The sequence below is a fragment of the Colletes gigas genome, unplaced genomic scaffold, assembly GCF_013123115.1.
Source record: "Colletes gigas isolate AHSC1104 unplaced genomic scaffold, ASM1312311v1 Colletes_gigas_Sc00025, whole genome shotgun sequence".
Taxonomy (NCBI): domain Eukaryota; kingdom Metazoa; phylum Arthropoda; class Insecta; order Hymenoptera; family Colletidae; genus Colletes; species Colletes gigas.
In genome coordinates, this window is record NW_025106654.1 from 1,680,547 (window position 1) to 1,704,938 (window position 24,392).

The following is a 24,392-nucleotide window of genomic DNA, read 5'->3' on the forward strand; positions in this document are numbered from 1 at the left end:
TGTCAAAGAAAGTTCTGTGTAATTTTGATTAATTTCTGTTAGTATCGGTGAATTTTTATTGTTTTTAAGCAATTATAATTCTTTAATCAAATTATTAGCGAATATATACGCGCATATTCTATCACCGAGCAATCAATAAGAATTATGGTCGCCTCCGTTATCTTTGTCGCATGTTAAATCGTGATTGAGCATTTGTTTGCTGAATGTTTTACAAAGTCTTCTAAACAATGCTTCGTTAAGAACAGCTGGGTTTCGGAAAGAGTGAAAGCAGATTGTATCTCCACGTGGAAGAAAATAAAAAGAAAGAGTATATAGGAATACGATACGTTCCTTCGTTCGTGTTCCTAACCTGCGAAGATAAAAAACAGTGCCAAGCACGTTTTCGTCTCCGCGAATATATACCCGGTGGTACTGACAGAAAAGAAAACACGTTTGACGGTCGAGCCTTGACCGATAATTTATTCTTGTCCTGGGCGACAAAGTGGGCAGAGCAACTGGCATGCTGGGAAAGACGAAAACAATGTCAACGAGGTTACGATATATCCTTGTGTTTATCGAACGTTACGTACTTTGGAAACAAAATAAAGTGAAATAGTGTTTACCATTGTTAGCACAAGTTAGTATATTTACACGCACTAACTTATATTGTACATATAGACTTCGTTTTTTGCTTCGTTAATATCATCTCTATTTTTGTATAATAAACTGTAAATTGTTAGTATACATATTGTTAATGTAAGTACGTTCGTTCCGCCGTCTTCAAGATTTCAGTTGGATACATTTATGTTTGCGTACGAATTAGCCACAGAATGCGTCTGGTTAACACAGAAAAATTAACTGATATTCAGAGCAATCCTGCTAATATTAGAAATATTTGTATATTGGCGCACGTCGATCATGGCAAGACCACCTTGGCTGATTCGCTGGTTGCCAGCAACGGAATCATTTCTAACAAACTTGCTGGCAAACTCCGGTATTTGGATAGTCGTCCGGATGAGCAGATGCGAGGAATTACAATGAAGTCGAGTTCTATCGCTCTTTACCATAAATATAATTGTCAGGAGTTTGCTATTAACATAATAGATTCTCCAGGCCACGTAGACTTTGCCTCTGAAGTTTCGACGGCCGTTAGATTATGCGACGGGGCGATTATCGTCGTCGACGCGGTGGAAGGCGTATGCCCGCAAACACGCAGTGCTCTGTCCATTTCCTACGTAGAAAGTCTGAAACCAATTTTAGTATTAAACAAAATTGATAGATTAATTACGGAAATGAAATTATCGCCGTTAGATGCTTACGTGCATTTAACGCAGGTTCTGGAACAAGTCAATGCTGTAATGGGCGAACTGTTTGCTAGCGACGTAATGGAGCGAGAAGAAAAAGAGGAATTAAAAAAGGAAAGCGTGGAATATGTTACGGAAGAGAATCTAGCAGATTGGCAGACCATACACGAAGACTGGGACGATTCTGGTTTATATTTCTCTCCGGAGCAAGGTAACGTTTTGTTTTCCAGTGCCACGGATGGCTGGGGATTCGGCGTGAAAGACTTTGCCAAAATGTTTTCCGCGAAATTAGGCTTCAGCGAGAAAGTTTTATCGAAAACGCTTTGGGGCGATTTTTATGCAAACACAAAAACGAAAAGGATAATGAAAGGAGCCCAAGAGAAAGCTAAAAAACCATTATTCGTTCAGCTTATATTGGACAACCTTTGGACGTTATACGATACGGTGATCGTACGAAAGGATAAAGAAAAGATAGCTACGATGGTAGAAAGGTTGGATATTAAATTAACAACAAGAGATTTGAGACACACAGACCCTAAGATTCAACTGCAAGCTATTTGTTCCCAGTGGTTGCCTTTGTCCCGTGTTTGTCTCGATACGATATGCGAGAAAGTTCCATCGCCCGATAATTTATCCCCCGAAAAGGTAGAACGTTTGTTATGCGGGAACTTTGATTTCTCTTCATTGCCCGTCGAAACGCAACGGTTAAAGGAAGCGTTCTTAGCTTGCGATTCTTCTCCAGATTCACCCGTTGTTGTATTCGTTTCAAAAATGTTTCCGGTGGAAGAGAAAACGCTACCAGAAAATAAACCGAAGCAGCTGACCGCGGAAGAGCTGGCGCAACGAAAAGAAGTAGCGCGCATGAGACACGCCGAGAAACTGACGAAGGAACTGCGACCGGAAGAAAGATCAGAACGCGACGAAAGCGTGGAAAGATCGGACAACGAGGTGAAATCATCCGAGAACACGGTTAACGAGGCGAACGACGGAAATTCAGAGATCAGTTTAGTAGCGTTCGCTAGAATTTATTCCGGGATTTTAAGAAAAGGGAGCACTGTGTTCGTTCTGGGTCCAAAACACGATCCCCGCGTGGCATTGGAGGATGAGAAGTCGGGCAAGTCACCGGTGGACGAGAATACCACGCTCAAAGACTTGAAACCAGGCAGACACGTGACCAAAGTTACGCTGCAAAGACTGTACCGTCTGATGGGCAGAGAACTAGAATGCACGGACAGAGTGTCGGCGGGTAACGTGTTCGGAATCGGCGATTTAGAGGAGCACGTGTTAAAAACAGCGACTCTATCCACCACGATCGCTTGCCCGTCCTTTTCGGAACTAACGTCGCTGGGTGTGCCTATAATGCGAGTAGCTCTTGAGCCGAAACATCCGAACGATCTGCAGGCGTTGATCAACGGTCTAAAATTGCTTAATCAGGCGGACGCTTGCGCCATCGTTTGTATCCAAGAGAGCGGCGAGATCGTGCTGAGCACCGCCGGAGAAGTGCACCTGGAAAGATGCTTGGAAGATTTGAGACTGAGGTACGCAAAGGTCGAGATAAACGTGTCGGAGCCCATCGTATCGTTCAGAGAGACGGTCGTCCTTCCCCCGAAGGTAGACATGGTGAACGAAGCGATCGAAAAGAAAACCGAGGAAGCGTGTTTCGCCACTTGGACCATGAATCGACAGTGTCATTTCGAGATCGACGTTAGACCCTTGCCGGACAAGGTCACGAAAATTTTAGAGAGTAACTCGGATTTGATAAAGGCATTGTATCATCATTATGGTAAATTAACGTCGGAAATGGAGAGAACAGCGGAAGAGGAGGAGGATGAAACGGATGGGTTGCGTTCGATGTACGAAAGGAAACTGAAAGCATCGGAGTCGTTCAAGTTAGAGCTGGCGGCTGCTTTTCAAGAGGCTGGCCAACGGGAGGACATATTAGATCGAATATGGTCGTTCGGTCCACGGAATTGCGGACCCAATATTCTACTGAACGAAACCGATTATAAACAGAACAAGTTTTGGGAAGCACGCTCCAAGTCTACCGATCCACGTTTTCCGTGAGTATTTAACAATTTGCCGGACCAAGGTTCAACAAGTACTCGGATCCAGGGTTCTATATAACCGTATCTAGTTGCGTTTCGATCCGTGTCACGATACTTTCGCCGAGCAATTTGTTGAGCTTTGAGAATCAAAGAAACGGTCGGGTCAGAAGATTATTCAGAAATGCTAATCGATGCGATTTGATTCTAGCGCGGCTGCGGCCGCGTCCCGTCGTCGCGGGTGCGCGAAAACAAAGGAAATGAAATGATCGTACGTCTAAGAAAGCATGTAATGTTATTTGTGATGTATCAGATACGAAAGCGGTATGGTCAATGGCTTTCAATTGGCAACGCTTGCCGGACCGTTGTGCGAAGAGCCCATGACGGGTGTCTGTTTTGTCCTGAAGAAGTGGCAAGTGCATCACGATCCCCATAGGTACAAATTACTCTCTGTTCACTCGCGTTAATAGATCTTTACTTACTGTTCGAGTCCGTAAAAATATCGAGAAACTAGTACGAATAAAACTTACTTAAAAAAATTTCAGTTATGCTCCTTGCTGTTGTACACTTTTAAGTAGTTCTCTGTTAGCTTCCAAGACAAGACTACCTTCTTCCTTGCTTCTACGATATCTTATTTAAACAATGCATTCTGTCAACAGTGAAAATAGCGGTCAACTTCAAGGTCACGCGGGTGGTCGTTTAATATCAGCGTGCAAGGAAGCTTGTCGACGTGCATTTAACGCCAGACGTCCTCGACTAGTCACGCCGATGTACAGTTGCAGCGTTTTAGTAAATTCGGACGTGCTCGGTAAGTCGGACGTAGAAACGTTTTACACTTATCTGCTCTTTTGGTTACGGTTTCCACAGTTGCTACCTCTTTTATCTTAAAAACGTCTTATCGCGATGCTGATTAATCCGGGGAAAATCAATTTTTCCAAACGCATCTTATACTGCCGATCATTTTTTATTTCCAATCCGTCCAAAGTAGCCGTCTTGTTGGTAAACATTTTTCTCGAAACGCATTCTTCTCGTACGATACACGATGTTCTTGGTTAAAACCCGCGAGAAAAGAAAAAAAACAAATTTCGTAGGTGATTTTTCAGACGTTTTGTACAGCTCGAGCGAGTTCGAGTACCCGCGATTAGAATAAAACGTACGAGATACGAGAGGTTGCTAACGAAGGATGACGAGTGGTTCGCTGGACGACTCGTTGCATAAATTTTCCCCGTCCAGTGTTGATTTTGTTACACCGTGTTGTGCCATCGTTAAAGCGAAACGGCCCCCACGACCGCAGGAATTTCAGCAACCCGATGGCTTTCGCCGCCGTCTTGTGGTCAAGTCTATCAGCGCGACGCTGTTTCTGCCGACAATGCAGTCCGCGCCGTCGAAATAAAATAATAAGACACCGTTGTAATCACCGTAAAATTAAAGGAAGGATCACCCGTAACGGAGAATTCAGTCCTGCGTTCCTCGAACATTTAGCCCCATAAATTTCACGTATTCTACAACACACGATCAAAATTACAGAGTCGAACGAACTTGTACGTAATTTCCAAAATGGCGACTCTATCGCGGACCGGTCCTCTCGGATTTACCCTTCCGCTCGGACTCGATTATACGCGTATACAAGTATTATTATAAATAAGGAGAAGTGAAAGACAAAATGAGTTGCTAAACGAAGGAAAGCCAGAGAAAGCGAAGCGAAATGCTTAATAAATAAACGGATGAATGGCAATAAGCAAATTGCGCGTGAAACGAACAATTTTTGATAATTCGATGTACGTTGAAAATGGAGGCCAATGGATCTAATCCCAAACGGCTACGTTCATCAGTTGTTGGACCTTGTACCACGGAAAGCTCAATCGGTCCTCCGTTCCTTCTTTCTCGTTGCGAATAGAATCTTGGTTGGTTTCTTTGTTTGGATGATCTGTGGACAAACAGGACTCGTTGATCGTACCTAATTTTTGATATATTTATCGCTGTCGCGTGTGTACCCACCGAAAATGCTGCGAGTGTATCTCAATGGTCGACCTCTTCTGTTTCCTTGCACACACATCATCCCGTAAACGCGAATTCCTGGCACGCTGGCGTACGTCGGTTGATCGTGACTCATAGGACCTTCTGGGAAACACGGAAACACAATTACGCGATTACACACTTTCTTTGTTCGCCCCAACAAACGGATCGTTGATATCGCCGCGAAGGTCCGTGGATCGTTTAACCCTTTAATAAATATACGAAAAAAAAAACGTCGTTACTCCGATATTCACTTACCGAGTATATTGGCGTCTGGGCATCGGCATATTACGAGGTAATGAGATTTTCCTGTTCTTACGTTTTGCAACGCGAGGAGAGACCAGTCCCTCGGTGTTCTACACTCTCGCATTTCCGCCACCGGTTCGCAAGTTTTCACCAAAGTGAGAGCCTAAACCGAGCAATATCCGATCGTTAGATTTACATACGCGTAAATCTTGTTATCAGAAGTCGAAAATCGCTGTTATTTAAATAAGAAACTGTTCGAATAGCATTTGTCCTCGGAAGCTACGATTTCTCCCTACTTTTCTGGCAAACATCGAACGCAACGAAAGTTCATTCGGCAACTTGTGGAGAGGCGTATCTTCCAAAGCACGTTGCAACGACCTCCATCGGTGCATTTGTTTAACGGGTATCGTGTTTGTTAAATATCGTTGTTCGGTTTTCTCCGTTGCATCGTAAGTATGTAGGTACTCGAGAGGCGTCGTATATCGTTCGCGATGGAAGGAACACTCGTCTCGTCTCGAGGAGAGAACTCGCTTTCGCTTCAAAGCGCCTACGCGATTCTTTCGTTCTACAATCCTACATAAGCATAATACGTACTTAGCGCGCGGCTAACTTTCTAAGCGCTTCGGTAAATTTCGATGCGCGCCTTAACTGCGTCGCGCTGTATCGATCGCCGCGATAAAGATCATTTCTTTTTCTTTCAAGAATACACGTACACGCGTATCGTAGTAAAGCGTATCAATACTCCGAATTTACCTCTTGGCTACGTAGTCCTGGATAGAACGCAGGATGGCTATCTGTCGTCGATCGGTACGAGCGGAGATCGAATCGCGAGGCCGCGTAATTAGGTGAAAAGTATGCATAGGATTGTTCGTGTGCCATTGGAGCGAAACGATCGACTCGGTTCGTTTGGTCAGCGAAGCAAAAAGAAGCGCGAGCGCGGGAGATGCGGGTAAAGAGAAGAAGCGTCGGTAGTAAAGTAGAAAACAAGTAAAGGCAAGGCGACTAACCTTGGTCCGTGGGTCGGTGACCAGCTCCGTAGTGTGGAGGTCGTCGCTGTCGAGAGAGGCGCTGCAAGGGTCGCGATATCTTCCTGGACAGGCGCACAGAGGCTGAGTAAAATTCAGTCGAACGTAAACGGCATTGCAAACCTGCTGAACTGCGCACTCCGGTAGCAAATAGATGTGTTGATTGTGCGGATAGTAGTGATATTTGGTCGGTTTCGCGAGAGCTGCGCTCGCACCTTCCGGTAGCCGTACACCCGTCTGTAAATTCATCGAGAAAACTGTATCGTTAACGTTCGTTGCACGGCAGTCCTGTTCCTATAATTATAAAATCGTTTGATGGAATTTCAACTCGTTTGACAAACTCCACGACGTTTCGTCCCTGCCTTAAACGTCCGAGTATTAGGTCCTTTATCTTACTTAACGGATTTCACCGCGTCGAATCGTTTCCCAACGAAAGCGTCGAGCGCGCCTCGCAACTTTCGCCCGTGTGTCTTCGTACACGGGATTCGTTCGAAATCATTTTTCCGCGGGACAGTGACGTTTTCAAATTCAGACGCGTTCGAAGAATATACGAGCGCCGAATCGTTTAAAAGAATCATTATTTATGCTGTCTCTAGCTGGCTGGAACAACCACACGATCGTATCGCGTGATTCGCTGGATTTGTTACGCTATTTCCTTTCCGTAAATTACCGTCGCTTCTTCGCCTCGGGCAAATCATATCTCTTCGTTGTGTAGCGGCAATTGACGGGAAGAAACAATGGGATAATACGAGAGGAAGAGATTCGGTCGAAACGCGGATAAAAAGATACGGCGAACAAAAAGGACAAGAAATTCAAACGCGGAATCGCGAACAAGTCGGGGATAAATCAGAATTCGCCGAGTCACGAGGCCACGATCATGATTCTAACCGTTTTCCGCGAACCACAAACTTGAACGTTCCATTACGAATAAGGTGGTATTATTACAGCTACGATTCCCAGTCGATGGCGATTCACGACTTTATTTTATTCCTCGAGTTCCAAGAGTCTTTTCAACTGTATTTGTTTGATTGGTTCTTTCATTCCACTTAATCTCCAATTTAACTTGATATTTTACCTACGTATATCCATTGCTATTACTTTTATTCGTATTCTTCCAATTCTGCTTTGTTTCTTTCGTTCGTAATCATCAAGATTGGTTATAAGCCCGTATCGTTACGCGAACCTGTACGGTACCAACAACGAAATCGTTTACCTCCTTTTACCCTTTTCTTTTCCTCCGACCTGTTCTTCCGTTTTCCTTTCTTTTCCTTTAAATCGTTTCTTTTTCTTTTGGTATCGTCACGTTCCACTACCGATATTAACACCGGTCGATCCGCTCGCGCGTCACGGTCATGAACACTTGCCCTCCTTTTGAAATGCTAAAACAAGCAACCCGATTCGTGACAACTTCCTAAGTAACTCCGAACGATCTTTACTCGGCTCGTTCGAGCGGAACGATTCGAAAAACTCGAGCAGTTCTTTACGATGCAAACGAATTCGAGGGAAAAGGAACTTTTTTTCTTCACGATCAACGACCAACACCGAGGGATGAGAGTCTAGGGCGGCGCATAAAGAAACGAGAAATCAACTACTTGGAATCTACGACGGGGCGATCCATCCCTCGCCTCGACTCGAACGATTATTTCGGTATTGCGGTTCCGAATGCAATCAACGAAAATTGTCGGTTGCGAGTCACGAAACGATCGTCTAGAAATGAAAAATAACAGACCAGCCAATGAATTCGTTTGAAACTTATAAACGATGCGCGGCGTCGGTGATCTGGCCGACGAAGCGAACGAATCAGGGATTGAAAACTGTTATAACTGTTATTGGAATAGCGGTTCTGTTGCACCTAATATCGGTTTCAGTTCCATTTCGGGTGCAGTTGCTCCCACAGATACAACTCGATTCAATTGTATCAACATTAAATTCGTACGACTCTGCTTCGTGTGACTTCGCATCAGATCTTTCTCCAACTTTCTGGCTCCTCAATGTTGCATTTTCACACCACCCTGCACACCAATTTCACATTCTCGTATATCTGGTGTTTCGTTATTGTTGGAATAATACCGGTGTGAAATCCCTGGTTCCAACGTAATTCGAGGTACCGGTATGGCAGCTTTGCTCGTATCATCGAAAGAGAAAGGTCGTGGTAATGGACAAGAAGAAGAATAGTTTCGTTCTGTCGCCAGTCATTCTATTCCGTAACGACCACGACGCATCTTTGACCCGTGAAATTTAACCGCTTTATAGCAGCGTACTTACGGTACTCGCGTTAGCATAGTTGAGCGTAGTTATAGCTTAAACAGTTATATTTTGCGGGTACAAGTTCCTACGCAATATACATATACTGGTGAAACGAACGACTCGTGGAAAATAGGATTAACGGCTAATTCCGGACGAAATTGGTCCGGATTACGATTCACGGTACCAGCGTTTAAGCTTCCAGTCGAACGAGAACGTACAAATTGTATTCGACCGAGAATTAGTACTCGCGAATATATTCGACTCGCTCGATAACCGTTGAATAACCGTATCTCTGGATGAATCTAATCGCGGTAAATTACTTTCGAAATACCTTTGAGATTGCCCTGTCTTTTTCTCTGCCCATATGCAGTTACATGCGCGAGTCTGTTAAAAATAATCTAAATATATTCGCGGTTAATCGCATTTTAATTGGAACTCCATCACTAATCTATTAGTAATACTCTTCCGTCATAAATATTAGCCGAACGATGTCTGTCTTTTATTGGTAAACAAACTCTGACCATTCGCAAACGGATGTTTCATCGCTTCTTTTATTAAAGATCTCGTCGCTCTCTTACCGTTACTGTCTTCGCTCGTTCCGATCGAGGTTTATTTCCTGCAGAACCAGACTCTTCGCACTTTGTTTTACATTTCTCACTGTCGAGAAACTCGACTGCGACGCTCTGCCGATTTTTCGTAAACTTTCATCGCTCTTACGCAGGAAAATAACTTTGTTCCGTAGACATTTTGCTTTTCTTGGCGGTCATACTTTCTCTACCGAGTGTAAATGCAGACTAACTGCGTAAATCGAGAGAAATGAATCATAGAAACAAAGTCTGTTTACATCCGTATCTTCGCAATAATAGAAGAATATCGATATATTTACGTAAAATGTATAGTTTTGTCAGCAACGTAAAGGTTTAACGCTGCAATAGCAAGAGACTGTCCAACGGTATACTGCCTGCCCGTGATCACGATCAACATATCGCGGTTAATTAATTATTAATCGTACCACGTCGAACCTATGCAAATCGAACTGCGCTCAGCCACGATTGTTGAATCAACGTAGCCCAAATATATCGTACCCTTATTAAATACACACGCGAATAGCACAAACATAACGATTAGTTACTTTCTAGGTCGACCCATATGACATTTTTTCTCAAGTTCGTGACACTTGACGGTCCTTGCTGCACGACTCGAATCTGGGCCCCTTTCTACTCTATTGCTCGACGTAGCTGCTTTCCTCTCCTTTCTTCGCGCAACGTTACGGAGAACATTAACAGAAGTTGTACCTGTCGTTCTGTCAATTAATCGTACGACGAGTTTGCAAAATATCGATCATGGTTCGAAAAAGTTGTTTAAGAGATGATGTTTACTTACCTCGCTGAGACTGGTGTAGTTGGTGGTCAGTTTGATCTGAGGGCGAATTTTACCCGGCGATTCACGCGTTTCCTTCGCTAAACCGGAAGCAGGGGTGGTCGTGAATTCGACGAAACCTGTGGTAGATTTTTTCGAGGACGAGAGGAAAATGTCGTTGTCCTGAACGGAGGAGATCGTTCTGGAAGAAGTTTCGGTGGGCGGTGAGCTCGAGGTAGTGGCGTTAGCCGGTGCAGCGGTGGTCTTTCTTGCGATGGTCGTGCCTGTTGCGATGGTCGATGCACCAAAGTCGATGCCTGCGAGCGGCGATGTGGTGGGCATCGTCTCGATCATTTCCGTAAGGGAATTACGACCCGTCGATACCAGCGGTATTACAGGCAGCGAGGATGGAGACGGCGAAGACAGCGGCGACGACGACGACGACGACGATGATACGGTTGCCGCATCGTTGGTAATCGTTGCGACGGATTGAACACCGAGAGAAACCGGCTTCGATACCGTACTGCTATCGTCTCTGATACTGCTATTACCGCCATTATTGGTGCTGGCAATGGTGCTCGATGCCAGTGCCAAAGTACTAGAACCGTCCTCGCTGAAATACATCGACGTCGTCTGCTTTGTCTTCGCTTGGTTAGCCCGAAAGTGGGTTTGCGATTGCGATTGGGACGGCAGAGCCGCGCTTCCGGCCAGCAGCATCACGAACCACGCTGCTCCACGTACAGCCTTCATTTTCGTTCCGATCTCGTATCGATGGAACGATCAAACGAAAGGGGCAACTTTCTGCGATTCTTTTGCGTGTAGCGGTGACGGTGGCTGCGTTACGCTTCCTAAAACGAACGAGGAAAGTAAAACGTGTCCGCGAAATGGAACCGCGACCGCGTATGCCGCCCCCCTCCCCCCCCACGATAACATGTCCTACGATTTCGATCATCGAAGACTACGGACTAAATGTCGAACTCGGTCGCGATCGGGGGATCGTTTCGAGGCAACCGTCTCCGTTTTCATTTCCGTTTCCATCTTCGTCTTAATGAATATTGGTGTCGCGAACGCGCGAAAGAGATGCAGTTGGGAAGATAGAATACGAGATCGCATAGAATCCCGACCAGATGGGTATCCTCGTTTCTCACGCATATTTTATACCTTGCACGGTGGAGGTGACGCGCAACAAGAGCGGTTCGTTGAAGGAAAAAAAAACTACGTCATGTAAAAATAAGAGAAGGAGAAGGGAGGGAAGCAGAACGGGGGAGGGGAAAACGGCGAACGCAGGGGGAGCTCAAGATCCCTTAACGGTATAACGATATTTTTTCGTCGATAGACTGGACGCGATTTCCTAGCCGGTCGATTCGATCGCAAAATTTAAACGCGTACCGAGAGCACCGATGTAGCACATCGGGCCACGTGTGTCGCCCCTGTTCCCACCCTACCCCCACACTCTTTCTCTCTTTTCTTTATGTACATACTCTCCACATACGTCTCGTTGCAACGTTAAAGCGAAACGAACAATGCCACGGTGTAAGCGGACCGGTAAAGAAACAAATACGGCGATACACTTGTTAAATTCATAATTCGTAACAGGTTGCTTTTGCAAATGAAAATGTATCCGCGCGTATTTGCACAGGTAAACGAGGAAGCTGGCTGATCGGTGAACCGGTGAACGCTGATTATCTTTTTTCATTCCCGCGAAGGCGTCCAGGATGCCACAACAATTATCTCGCGATATAATTTATCACGCGGATACGGTGAAATTAGGTTAACTGGTACTCGCGTTTCTCGTGGGCCGTTATCTTTGTTCGCATTTTCAAGGTCGCGATGTACGGTAACTAGCAGAATATACTCAACCGACTGTATCCGCGATTCGCGTTAACCGCTCGATACACTGCCAAAAATTTCGACAAAGCCACTTTGTACTTCGATTTTCTGTGGATTCAACGGGATGGGGTAGTTCGGTTGCTATTAAAACACGTCTTGGACTTAAACGAAAAGGAATCAGACAGATCGGACGGTCATAAATGCTACTTGCACGATTTAACGAAAACAATTAACGTCCCAATGAATCGTAACTTTGGTGGTGCCCCGGTAATCATTTGTACTGCATTCAAAGCCGATTCAGAAAGAAGAAATTCATCGTTTAGTATGGAATGCGTAATCGTAAATAATATCGTGAGAAAGAATGGCGGTATTACGATCAAACCCGAAACGATTTGCTCGATTTTCTCATCGTTTCTATAAAAGTGAAAAAAGATCGAGACTATCGGGTACTCGCGACGGTGGTTCTTATTTCCTGAACGGTAGTCGATCCGTTTCCGGCGGGTGTTGGTTACATTGTCGAGTTCTCGTTGCACAGTGGGGTACATATATAATATATACACACAATATATATCTGTCCAAGCAATTTAAAAAAATTAACGAACGGTGTAATACATTAATATATCAAAATGATTTCTTGATGATAAAAATCCGGGCGAATACCCCACAATGCGTCGTTTCGATCGCTTATTTAGCAAAAAAAAGACGTGGAAACGGTGAACGAGATCGTACCTTTTGAAACGAAATCTCGAGGCGCAAGCAGACGAATCGACCCTGGACTCGACCTCGACCTCGACCTCGACCTCGACCTCGACCTCGACCTCGACCTCGATCTCGATCTTGATCTCGGTCCGATCTGAATCTCGACCTCGAACCCGAGTTCCCTACCTCGATCTAGTCTTCGAGTTTCGGCTCTCGTGGTCCAGAAGAGGGTGGTACGGTACGGCCTTCGCAGCGATATTATGAGAGAGCAGAAAAAAAAAAACAACGAAAGACGAAGCACGAAAAACTGAACCGCGTTGCGTAGAAAAAAGAAACTTGATCGAATGCCGTTGAGATAATCTTGCGATCGTTAATTCTCCACTATGTTTCGGGCAAACTCAAACGGTGGCGAACTTGTCCGCGTTCCTCCGCATCGTCGAACGTTTTATCGAGTATCGAAAGAAGCTGCACGAGTAGCAAGTTTGCCGGAAAATCGATGCGCGGTTAGGTGCGTTTGAGTTCCGAGTAGGACTGCGAGCTCTCGTAGGAGACATGCTGCCTATGAGTCCCAGCTAGTCCCACTTACCAACCAACCAGAAACCCCTCGACTATGCGTGGAATCCTAAGCTGCATCATCTCCGCCAATCCTCTACCTTCGTTTGCGCTCTACGCTCACCTATACACGGCCACCTGGATACTCTGGATATGTATACCAGGCACACCTACGATAGCCTTGCTTCCCCGTCCTTCGGAGAGGGACGGTACCACAGAACCAAGGAATACGAGGACTCGCAGTCGGGACCCGAGATTCAGCCTAGAAACGAAAAACAGCCACCTCGTGACAACAACTCCTTTCCATTCCTTTCCATTCTATTTTCTTTCTTTTCCTTTCGCTGCTCCCCTATTTTTCTTTCGTTTAGCCCGCTTTCCTTTCTTCTATCTTTTTTACCTCGCGTTCTCGCAACTTTAATACGCCGAGTGTTATTAGTAAATTAAATCTTTTCACCTTCCGGACCACTCTGTCCTACAAATATATTCCGACCGTTCTTAATTAAACTCGGCTGCATTTTTCCACGAACCGTCTAAACATCTAATCGGGCATCTTTTGTCAGTCGATCGATAGGACGTGGTATGTTTGCGCGTAAAGGGCAGGAATCAATTGTTCCATCGATACGAGAAAGGAACGCGGGCTAGATGGACAAAACTTTTCAATGGTCATTCTTCTCTTATCGTTACGGTTTAACTGTACGTAAACTTGCAAATACGTTGAAACATTTTAACATCTACGAAACGTCTATCGAAATCTATCTGTGTATCGTTAGTTGGCTATCTCTCGAGACAGATTTTTGGTCCGTTCGTTTGAACGATCGTCGATGTCAAAGCGTATCTTGGAACAGAGTCCGTTGCATGCGGCTCGAGAAAAGCGAGAAGAGAAACGAATTGGAGCAACGATAGAGGTACCGCTAGTTTTCGCGAGTTCGATCGAATACCAGAAAAATATATCGAGCATGAAATCACTGTAGTGTTCTCATCGACAAACTAGTTGGTTAAGTTCACTGGCATTCGGATCAGATCCCGGAACGTTAGGCTCTCTCATAGCGATCGAACGATCGTGTTGGCGCTCGCTCGCTCTCATTTGCCACGGCGCTTTTACAGTCGCAGTAACGCGTCCTCCGATGGAGGAATGCAACGCTGACCGCTCTACGTGACCGATTCGCAATATGGATCGTTGCTCGGAAGCTTTTCCCGCGCTAGCAACCTCACTCAACACCTCCATCCAGGCTCTTTCCAAACATATGCCCACTAACAACGGATCATATCGAACCGACAATACCCGATTTCGATGAAACTTGCCACGATGTTAGAGTAACCAAATTATTTGACAGGGCTATCGAGCACAGTCGTGAGATTGTTATTAAGGATGGACACCAGTCTTTGTGCTTAGCCAGGAAGAAGTTCGTCCAATCTCTTGATGTTACGGCAAGAAGGAAGCCTGTTTGATACGTTTGAACGCGATCCTGGACGTGAAGCGTCTGGCGAGTGATGTAGGAACCCCAATGCTACTGTTTCAATCTTCTCAGATTTTTAAAATTTCTTAAGCTATAACAAAAACAGGTATTTTTGTTAAATAATTGCAAAATAAATTCTTTTTAGATAATGGTTTCCGTCCGCCTGTTCTAATCGATGGTCAGAGAAGCTGACTAAAAAAATTAGGCGCACGTAGACCCGACTATGAATCCAGGTGCAATAATAATAATTATGCAAACGAAATATTATAGACTCAACGTCGCATGATGGCGCTCGATACGTATGCTATGATCGTATAGTCGCTGCAATACCTGCAGAGTGTTTGAAACGCGTTACGAGAAGGTTTGCTCCTGGGGGATTTGTTATCTAAGAATGGAGAGTAGCTAATGGAAACTTGACCCTGCATTAAACGCGTAAAGGATTTTCTGTCTACCAAAATATTAAACGAGGCTGCAAATTATACCCATCCGTCTCGTAATTCTCTGGTGATAAGTGCGGAACAAGTCACCACAGACAACTTACACGAGAAGACCTTTCACCCAATGTATTTTTTCGGCCCATTTTTCTGGGGTCTCGAGACCCCATTACCATTTTCGCGTCACTCGCAACGTTACCAACGGGTTTAGCTAAAAATAATTTTTTTAGGGCGATTTGAAATTCTTCGATTTCGCCGAAAAATTTCAGCATCTACTCGAATTTTTTTCTCGAAAATCGTTGGGATTTCGGGGGTATATCTATGGACCAAAAATGTTTGCAATTAACCCCCCTAGTTAAAAAAATTTTTTCAGAACGATTTGAAATTTTTTTGTTCGCCGAAAAATTTAGGCACTTACTCCCTCTCAATTTTTCTTAAAAATTCGTTTTTGATTTTTAAAATTTGCTTCGCTCTCGATCATTTTTCTTGTACTTTTTCCAAAAAAGCAACTATAACTAAGTTACTTCGGAAAACCTGTAATTTTCCACGCAATTTATTTAATAAAACTTTTAACGGATGAGTTAACGGCGTAAACTCTTGTACGCTTATTCTTTACACTATTAAGAGAACGGTATCGACTATTCACTAATTAATTTAACAATTTTTCGTTCATATCCTGAATATTCGGAAACTAAAGAAACTAAGAAACGTTCACATTCTCCGTATTCATATACATATATTATGTAAATGGGACTGCCTCGTTAAATATTTAAATAAGTAAATAAGCGGAGAAATCCTCATATCAGCACCATAGCAACATCAATGAAAAAAGACTTAACACGAATAATGGAATTTCTTTATTGCGCAGTTGTTCATATTTATCGTATCGAGATTATTCCGCTACTTTCGGAAATGAAATATTTACAAGAGTAACGATACGTAGGTGTAATAATGTAACGTGAAAGGGAATTTACAGATAGTTTCGTTATGAGCGTAGAGGTCGAAATACGGTGTAGACGCGGTTGTATCGGCGCAGACACAGCTGCAGAAGAGTAAATTTCTAAAAAAAAAATGACAATATATAGTAATGCACGGTTGAATTTCATCAAATTCGGGACTTCGCAGCGAAATTCTCACGTGCAAGATAACATATTTTTTGTATTTTTGTCTAAAACTAGACTCGAACATTACCTGACAAGAAAAGAGAAATTGTTATCCTCCCTACGCAATTCTAGAGATACTCCTCTTTTTTGTCAGAGATACCACCTCGGTCGTCTTATGACAAAACTGTTGACAGTGACACGCGACATTTTCTAAACTACACCCGTCTGTTACAAGTAACATCGATGGTGGGAGACTATATGGCGCGAGGGCCCCCTCTCGTCGATAGGCCTGGTTCGAGTATTATGCGACGTGACTCTTGTTCATGTTGAACAGAATCTGTTCCAACAATAATTTCTTAAAAATAACTCATTCTTGATTACTATGTTTCGTTACGATTAGATGAGAGTATGAAAGTTGGGTAAATCGTAGGACATTTCTGAATAAATCCGTCGCATTCGTCGCTGATTCACGGTCGTGTTTTTTAATCGGTTTCCGCGTTTCCCGCATCGTTTGTCTATATCTTCGATCCAAGACTCGATCGCGTCGATGCGGCTAGCAAAGACTGGGGTCTCATACGGTGTAAACCGCATCGTTCCGATGCGGTTGCGAAGGCACGCAATAACCACTGTAAGTTTTGATTTCCAAAACGCCGGAATACGATCTAGCCGGAAGCGATCCCGGATCCGTGTGACGTCTGGGACACCGATGACCCTTTGGACACTGGCAAAGAGGCGACGCGTTCACCTCCTCGAGCTGCGAGCTCCGTCTTTTTCGTACCGTGAACAGTCGACAGGGTTCCTTGCGTTGACAACGCAGCCTCTGAAATCGAACATTTCTTTCAATCGGTACGATCTTCGATCCCGGATATTTTCTATTATCCGTTCGGACACGGAACGTTTACTTGTACGATCGGTGTGCGTTCGGTAACGTTTCGGTCGCGTCGCTTCGTTAAAAACATTCAGAATATTTGAAACGCGACGCGTTTGAACTGAACCGCAACGCTATACGTATATGTATAAAGATTGGTATCTTACTGCCTATAAGACCGTTTGTTTGAACCGGATCGTGCCGTAAACGTTCCGCGTCTATAAATCGAGCTTAAAACGCGACGCGCGAAAGCAAACGAGAACGAGGGGACTTACGCTTTGCGGAGAGCACGCAAACGCATAAATAAATCCTGGATTTCCCTCGGGAGACCTGAATGGCTGTCTTCGAACTAGATAGGGTACGCTGGCCGGTCGACAACGACAGTAAACTCGCTGAACCGTCGCGTTTGCTGGCCCCCCTCCAGGAGCTAGAGTCCACGTGACGTCCCTGTAAACAGCAAATAACCATCCTGTGTGCATAATACGCGTGGACGCGCGTGTAGTACGCGTTAAAGCATCTGAGAATCGGTTCGTTTGATCGTTCCGCTATATGTACTTGGTTAGACAACCGACTAACTTGAAGTAACGACAGATGGGAAGACGTTTCACTGGCTCGCAGAGCTTGTACTGGCGTGTTTTATCGACTATCGTATGCCCGTCGTCCCCGTGCAAGCTGCTAGGACAGGTACGACCATCCGGGCAACGACACTGCCTCTCGACCCATGGCGACCCATATAAATCCACCTTGCTGCAAACTTCGCTTCTGTCCGAACATTCAGGCAACTCCTCCTCGCTGTCCTGAAAATCGTAAATGGTCGCGATACGTTCCAATTTTCGTGCACCCGCTTGTATACGTTCGATTCTGCGATAGGTCAAGGTGCGCCACTGTGACAAATGTGACAAAAATCGGTAATCGACGGTTCGTTATGTTCCCTTGTTAGAGAGAATCGAGGTTCTAAATTCCGGGGTCAAGCGCGGTATCGCCCGTTCTAATAATCAATGGATTTTGCCGACAAAAACTTTGCGTATCGTCTAACACTGTCTTTAATAGAGAGAATGGTTTCGGTCACGAGTAGAAGACAAATCGCGATATTGCGAGAATCTAGAAGGTCGGATAGTACGGAGGGAGTGGCAGGCGTGGGGATCGGGGCCGGTGGGAGGGCCAGAGGAAGAGAAGGAAACTCTGTAGCAAACTTGCTAAAGAATACGTATATCTCCCCACTCCTTTAAAGAATAGACATCTGGTCTAACTGCGCTATTGAAACAGCGTCGGTCAATCCACTGAATGAGGCAATCACGTACGTCCTGTCGAGTCGTCGCTGGCAATCTACGTCGCGTTCGAGAATCCGAGTAAAACTTGAAATTTTCTGTCCAGATTCGACGTCGTCTACACACGTATGTACGCGAAAGTATTCCAACGCTTATATTTATTACGTTCAACTAATAAAATATGTACGTTAAACCGAAGCATTTGGATCCTAAGATTACATAAGTAAAAAGATTTACAAAGTTATATAAAATGCTTTGGTTTTAGCATATGTACCATTAGTTGAATATTATAAATCTAAGGGTTCGAATAGGTTCGTGTACGAGTGTGTTTTGTTACGAGGATTGTTTGTTTGTATTCGTATTGTATGTATATGGCACGGCCAATGATCGACGCGCGCGCATTTATCGCGATCTCGACGGCGATGCAAAAAAAACTGCATGTCTCGGTGCATCGAATAATGCATATATCGGTCAGCCAAGTCGCTTTTAAAATCGTCGGTCGCATTTCCCACTGTCCGTACCTTGTTGTTGGTTCCCTTCCGTTCTCTCGTGTTCCCTTCTCTTTCTTCTATCCCCTCCTCGGCTCTTCCTCGTGCCGTTCCCAGAAGATCGTTCGTACGTATTAAAACCATCGGTGGCGGTAAACTAAAATGGGATAATAGGGGGACCGGAAAGGCTGTGTGCGATTCATCCGGAAGTTCTCACGAGTCTCTCGCCTCTTTCACAGCCACGGTGAAAATGACACCTGGCTTTCGAGAAGCATATGCGCGCGCGCACGCTACTGCCGGACGGGACGATCCAAAGAACATTCCAATGTGGCGATACACACACACACACACACACACACACACAGAGGCTTGACTGAGTCGAGTCAAATGATCCGGAGGATCGAATAGAAATTCGGGGAAACGAGCGACCGATAGATCGAACCAACAAACGAATAGAAAAATGGACGACGACTGTGCGCGTATTTTTAATTGGTTTCGTGGTGCGATCGATCGGGCAATTGCGTCGCGCTAGGCAGAAAAATGTTCCTTTTAAAAAGCACGCGATCATCGCATTCTAAAAAGAAACTTAAAAATTACAAATCGTTTAATATCCGATTATGAAAAGTAACACGACTCGGATAAAACGGAAAGCTAATAAACCGTTATTGTGGCGGGCTTGAACGATAATGCGAAACGCGTAAAAGAAAATAGGATACATAGATATATCGCGAGCGTAGAAGCTGTTAATGTCACGAGCAAAGGAAAATCGAGGACGACGGTTAGCCAACTGGACGATACGAAAGAACCGTTGAACGAATCGTCTCTGTGCGTAATCGCGTCTAATTCGCGGCGCGAGATACCATACTTACCCCGATTTGATAAAGAACTCTAGGTGGCTGATGCACAGGTCGATACTTCTTTTTTTGGTCAATCAAGTCGATCTCGATCGCTGTGTCTTGAAAGTTGTGCAACTCGGTGATGTATTTGTCTTCGTCTAGAGACAAATATTCGTTGAGAAACTCTTGGCCCCTTTCATCGAGTTCTACGCCGAGAAGGCTACCTTCGATTCCACGAACGAACAACTGTCCAAACATCGCCAATAACAAACACATCGAATCGGCCATCGTTTGGCGCGCGCGCGCGCGCGCACTATTGTTCTTCTTTGGTCGCTCGATAGAAAGGATAAAAAGTAGCTGGTTTCACGAGCGTCGAAAGTTGCTGGATACGTTCGAAGATAGAGACAAAATCGGTAACGTTGACGAGCATTCGGAAGTTACAGGAAAGAATGCACGTATAACGGAGCGTGTAACACGGAGTACGAATCGTTGGGATTCATCGGGAACACTTTACGTCGCGTATCGGAGCACAACATAGTCAAGGAGGACGAGTGACTCGCAGGCGCGTGGTTTCTACGTTGCAGTCATCCTAAAGGCAATATGTACTCGGATATTGTCGGATCTTGAGCGAATAAGAAAGGCTGCCGATCGTTCGGGGGTAGCGAATTCCTTCAATTATTGCATCTTTCCACGTATATTAGATACAATATTAGCGTGCAAGCTGGTCCGAGCGTTGCCGATCGATGTTGCTGGCAAATCCAACGAGAAAACAACGAGTTCTCGTGGTAAATGAACTTTGTTTCAACACGGTTCTAGCGCGTTCTAGAAATCGATCGATCGATCGATCGATCGGTTGGCCGGCCGATCGACCGATCGAACGGATCCAGATCACCTTTGAACCGTAGTCGCTAGATTGTTCTAAAGAAACCAAAGAATTCCTTAAACCTTTCACGGTTAATGTGGTCTTGTCTTCGACGCGGACAGTCTCGATCTCCTCGTGTTTAGCGTCGATGAAATGGTACGCGTTCGTTCCGTTGAGAATCGTGTATCCAGCGTAGGGCACTCAAAAATTCCTCTCCTCTAACCGTATCGTTACTCACGGTACAACCCGCACTTGTTCTTTCTCGTGGCCTTGCCTTACTCCTCCACGTTCTCTCTTCTATATTTCTGTCCTGCGCGCGTCCTACATTTACGTATCGCGACGCGATTCAACTTTCGTGCTACGCGAACCTATACCATTCGTTCGACTGGACTTCTAACAGCTAGAGGCAAAGCATGAATGAATGCTCCCTTCTCTGATCCTCTTTCTCCACTCCACTCCACTCTGCTTTTTACTTTGCTCCACTCCGCTCCACTCCACTCCGCTCCGCTTCATTCCACTTTGCTCCATTCCACTCCACTCCACTCCACTCCACTCCACTCCACTCCACTCCACTCCACTCCACTCCACACCACACCGCTCTACTCCTTTGGACTCCACTCCACTCCACTCCACTCCACTCCACTCCACTCCACTCCACTCCACTCCACTCCACTCCACTCCACTCCACTCCACTCCACTCCACTCCACTCCACTCCACTCCACTCCACTCCACTCTACTCTACTCTACTCTACTCTATTCTACTCTACTCCACTTCTCTATATCGTACCATTTTACTTTACTCTACTGTACGTCGCCTCACTCGTTTCCTTTATCCCTTGTACCTTTCCTTTTTAAATCTACTGCATCCGAAGTATTTTCGTTGCTCCGACTCTATTCGCTTCGCTTTGTTGCTGTTTGCGTTTCACAGTTACGTTGCTGCCATACACGCCTCTTCTTCCTTCTCACAGTCCACCTGAAAAGCATCCGGTTACGGTTAGTTTTTTGAGAACATCGTGAAATAAAGAATAGAGCTGTCCTGTAGTAGATACATATTCCGCGAGGCAGGCAACGCGAACCACATAATCGGTACAACAGCCCACGTGCAAGGCAAGCATACGCATACTTGACGCGTAGCACGCGTAGGCGGTTCACACGGTTCACGCGATTCTGCCGGTCGAATCGCGCGACCGTGTTTCTATTCAAAGGATGTTATTACTTTCCGAGTTCTCAAACTTGCATGGACGTTCAACCAAAGTTTTCCACTTTAATTTTCCTTCGCGCGCATGTCTTTCTGGCTAGTTCGAACTTGCAACAAAGACACGATTGATTCGTTTACCTATTATCGGATTAGCTAACCGGCGCGCGTAACATTAGTACCGTTCGTGACCAGCAAGTTGCGAATCGAAAACGATTCTCCAAGGATCACGTTTGAGGATCGCTGTTTCATTGATGGAGGCCACCATCCATTCACTCGCACTTTCTCTCTTTTTCTTTTCTGCTCCTTGCTCTCTCATTCCCACGCTCCCCAATCCACGGCCTTCTCCGATGTCTCCACAAACGTTACGCTACTCTCGTTGCTGCCCTTTTGCATTTCTGAAAACGCATAACATGAGATCGGATTTCATCGACCCGAAACGTTCGTGTCCTATTATTCTCGCGTTATGTGTAATAGTTGCGACATTCCACGCAATTACCACTTACAAATCTATCGTAAGACGTAGGAGAACCGCTGAATGACATGAATGAACTCTCCTCGGCGAGAAGAGCTGGAGGGAAAACGCTTGGCAACGGATTGCCGAGCAACAGTGGAGTAGGGTGCGGTTGAGTGGAACTGAGTTTATCGAGCTTCGAGAACCGTGAAGAGCCGAGTCACATTTGGTTCGATGTGTCCGAAAATCTTGAAAAATCTTGGTTTCCCTTCTATGACAATCTCTATTGTTTATTATTCTTTTCTATAATCGTTAAACGGTTATCTCGTTAACATATAGGACGTTGATGATACAGAACAAACGATGAACAAGTTCGATTTTGTTTCAGGAAAACTGTATGCGGTATTTGGAAAAAGGCAAGGCCGTGTGATTGCTGCGGAAAGTGCTGGATTCGGTGGACAGTTTCGCGTGTTGGCAACGTTACCTGTACCGGAGAGTTTTAAACTTGCCAGAGAGTTGCGAACTCAAACGTCCGGACTCGCCAGCCCTCAACTGGTTTTCAGTCATTGGGAGGCAAGTTTTTCCATATCAACGAACGCACGATATGTATTTGCCTTTTCTTCTTTTTTTTTTCTTTTTTCTTATTGTAACTTTTCTCGATCATAGACTGATAGAAAGCGTGTATCGCTTACATTTACAATCCTTTCTACCTGTACTTATGACCTGATCGTTTAAAACAAGCTACCCGAGTGGCATTTCTTCTTTGTTTCAAAGCGAAAGCGCCAAAAGTCTTGATAGCAACTGCTGATAAATCTACGATGATTTTATACGCGACTTTATACGCGTCGTAGGTGATCGAGCAAGATCCTTACTGGACACCTTCCACGGACGAGGAATACCTTCACTTCGGTGACAAAGCAGACAGCGAAAACAGAGCCAAGAAGTATATGGATGCGGTTCGTCGACGCAAAGGTTTACCCGTGGATTCTCAGCTCGTTATGCATGCAGAAAAACAACGCACTCTCTCGAAAAACAAGTAATTCGAACATGGTCATTATCGAGTCATCGATGCCACCGTCATCGCTATATCAGAAAAACACTCGCTAACGCTCGACAAGTATCCAATGTAACCGATATGTACCCATATGAAAACTAAACGTTAAAGTAATCAAAATTATCAAGAAAAATACAATTATAAACAATCGATATATACTTGTCTTTGTTAGCATTAGGAGAAACGTACGAGATCCGAGATTATATCGTACGTGGCACATTCCTATTAGTTTTAAAACAAATTCACGTTTTCGACTAAAAGATTACGCCGCGTGAGTAAGTATTGCTTGCCTTATCGATTCGAAACTTTCGAGTTTTGAAAATGTATTCCCAACGTGATTTATGTCATCTTTCAATTATATGACAAACGAATACAAACTTGTACATTTACACGAATACAGTCTGTCCCGAAATTCCTTGTTCTCAAATAATTCGTCCAAAATTTCGATGTTATACGTACGGCTGCATCTGTTCCCGTTTGATATTTATAAACAATCGTGAAATAGCATTGTACCTTGTGCCGAATATAGCGACACTAGTTCACAATTAAAAGGGGCAATTAATATTTTCCGACACCACGTACAATTTTCAAAAGTTCATAGTCGAATGCTGCAGTTCCTGTTATTCAAATTTAAGTGAAAATAAACAAATATTCCTGCCTTTATTATGTTCTCGTATTATTGTCAGCGTCGTAATGGTGTAAATATTGTTGGTGCTGTGCTCATGTACTGGCTTTTATACAGTATTTTGATTTTTCAGAATTTTTAAGTCATTTTCCGCACAAAAATTCACACGAAGAGGAAGACGTGAGTAACATTATCCGGTAGAAGGAAAACCAAAAAATAAGTATGTTTTTAAATCTTTTCGCCAACTAATTTACACTATTTTTTGGTTAACACGTTCCGTACCACGTGTACCACCGATGGTACACGTTAAACTTTATCTTCAGGCCACGTGTACCACCGATGGTACACTCAGACATACTTATTTAATGCGCTGAAAATATATGTTTATGACAAATTTAATTCTGTAAAAAAATAGTTCTACTAAAAGATTGAGGCATTATACAAAATG

At 44.5% G+C, this 24,392-nt stretch overlaps 3 protein-coding genes across 6 annotated transcripts; 1 reads left to right on the forward strand and 2 right to left on the reverse strand.

Annotated features, from left to right (window-relative positions):
- Positions 1–23,980, forward strand: LOC122401479 (elongation factor-like GTPase 1). 2 transcript variants are annotated; one of them, XM_043403628.1, is made up of 6 exons: positions 1–1,401; positions 1,435–3,343; positions 3,639–3,761; positions 3,985–4,133; positions 22,654–22,838; positions 23,117–23,980. In XM_043403628.1, the coding sequence occupies exons 1-6, from the start codon at positions 810–812 to the stop codon at positions 23,303–23,305; spliced, it is 3,147 nt and encodes a 1,048-aa protein (XP_043259563.1). In that variant the 5' UTR covers positions 1–809; the 3' UTR covers positions 23,306–23,980. The 2 variants fall into 2 exon arrangements, with proteins under 2 accessions (XP_043259563.1, XP_043259562.1); XM_043403627.1 differs by having other exon boundaries at positions 1–3,343.
- On the reverse strand, positions 4,151–10,583 carry LOC122401484. Its single transcript, XM_043403634.1, has 6 exons — positions 10,243–10,583; positions 6,595–6,849; positions 6,115–6,117; positions 5,600–5,750; positions 5,324–5,446; positions 4,151–5,252 (listed from the first exon to the last, which is right to left on the reverse strand). The coding sequence occupies exons 1-6, from the start codon at positions 10,570–10,572 to the stop codon at positions 5,131–5,133; spliced, it is 984 nt and encodes a 327-aa protein (XP_043259569.1). The 5' UTR covers positions 10,573–10,583; the 3' UTR covers positions 4,151–5,130.
- Positions 16,058–21,074, reverse strand: LOC122401485 (protein giant-lens). Of its 3 annotated transcripts, none has more exons than XM_043403637.1 (5): positions 20,699–21,074; positions 19,787–20,342; positions 17,738–17,958; positions 17,437–17,608; positions 16,058–17,113 (listed from the first exon to the last, which is right to left on the reverse strand). In XM_043403637.1, the coding sequence occupies exons 2-5, from the start codon at positions 20,039–20,041 to the stop codon at positions 16,865–16,867; spliced, it is 897 nt and encodes a 298-aa protein (XP_043259572.1). In that variant the 5' UTR covers positions 20,042–20,342; positions 20,699–21,074; the 3' UTR covers positions 16,058–16,864. The 3 variants fall into 3 exon arrangements, with proteins under 3 accessions (XP_043259572.1, XP_043259571.1, XP_043259573.1); XM_043403636.1 differs by having other exon boundaries at positions 19,787–20,502; XM_043403638.1 differs by lacking the exon at positions 20,699–21,074 and adding an exon at positions 18,951–19,074 and having other exon boundaries at positions 19,787–19,879.
- Positions 23,981–24,392: the final 412 nt, after the last annotated feature.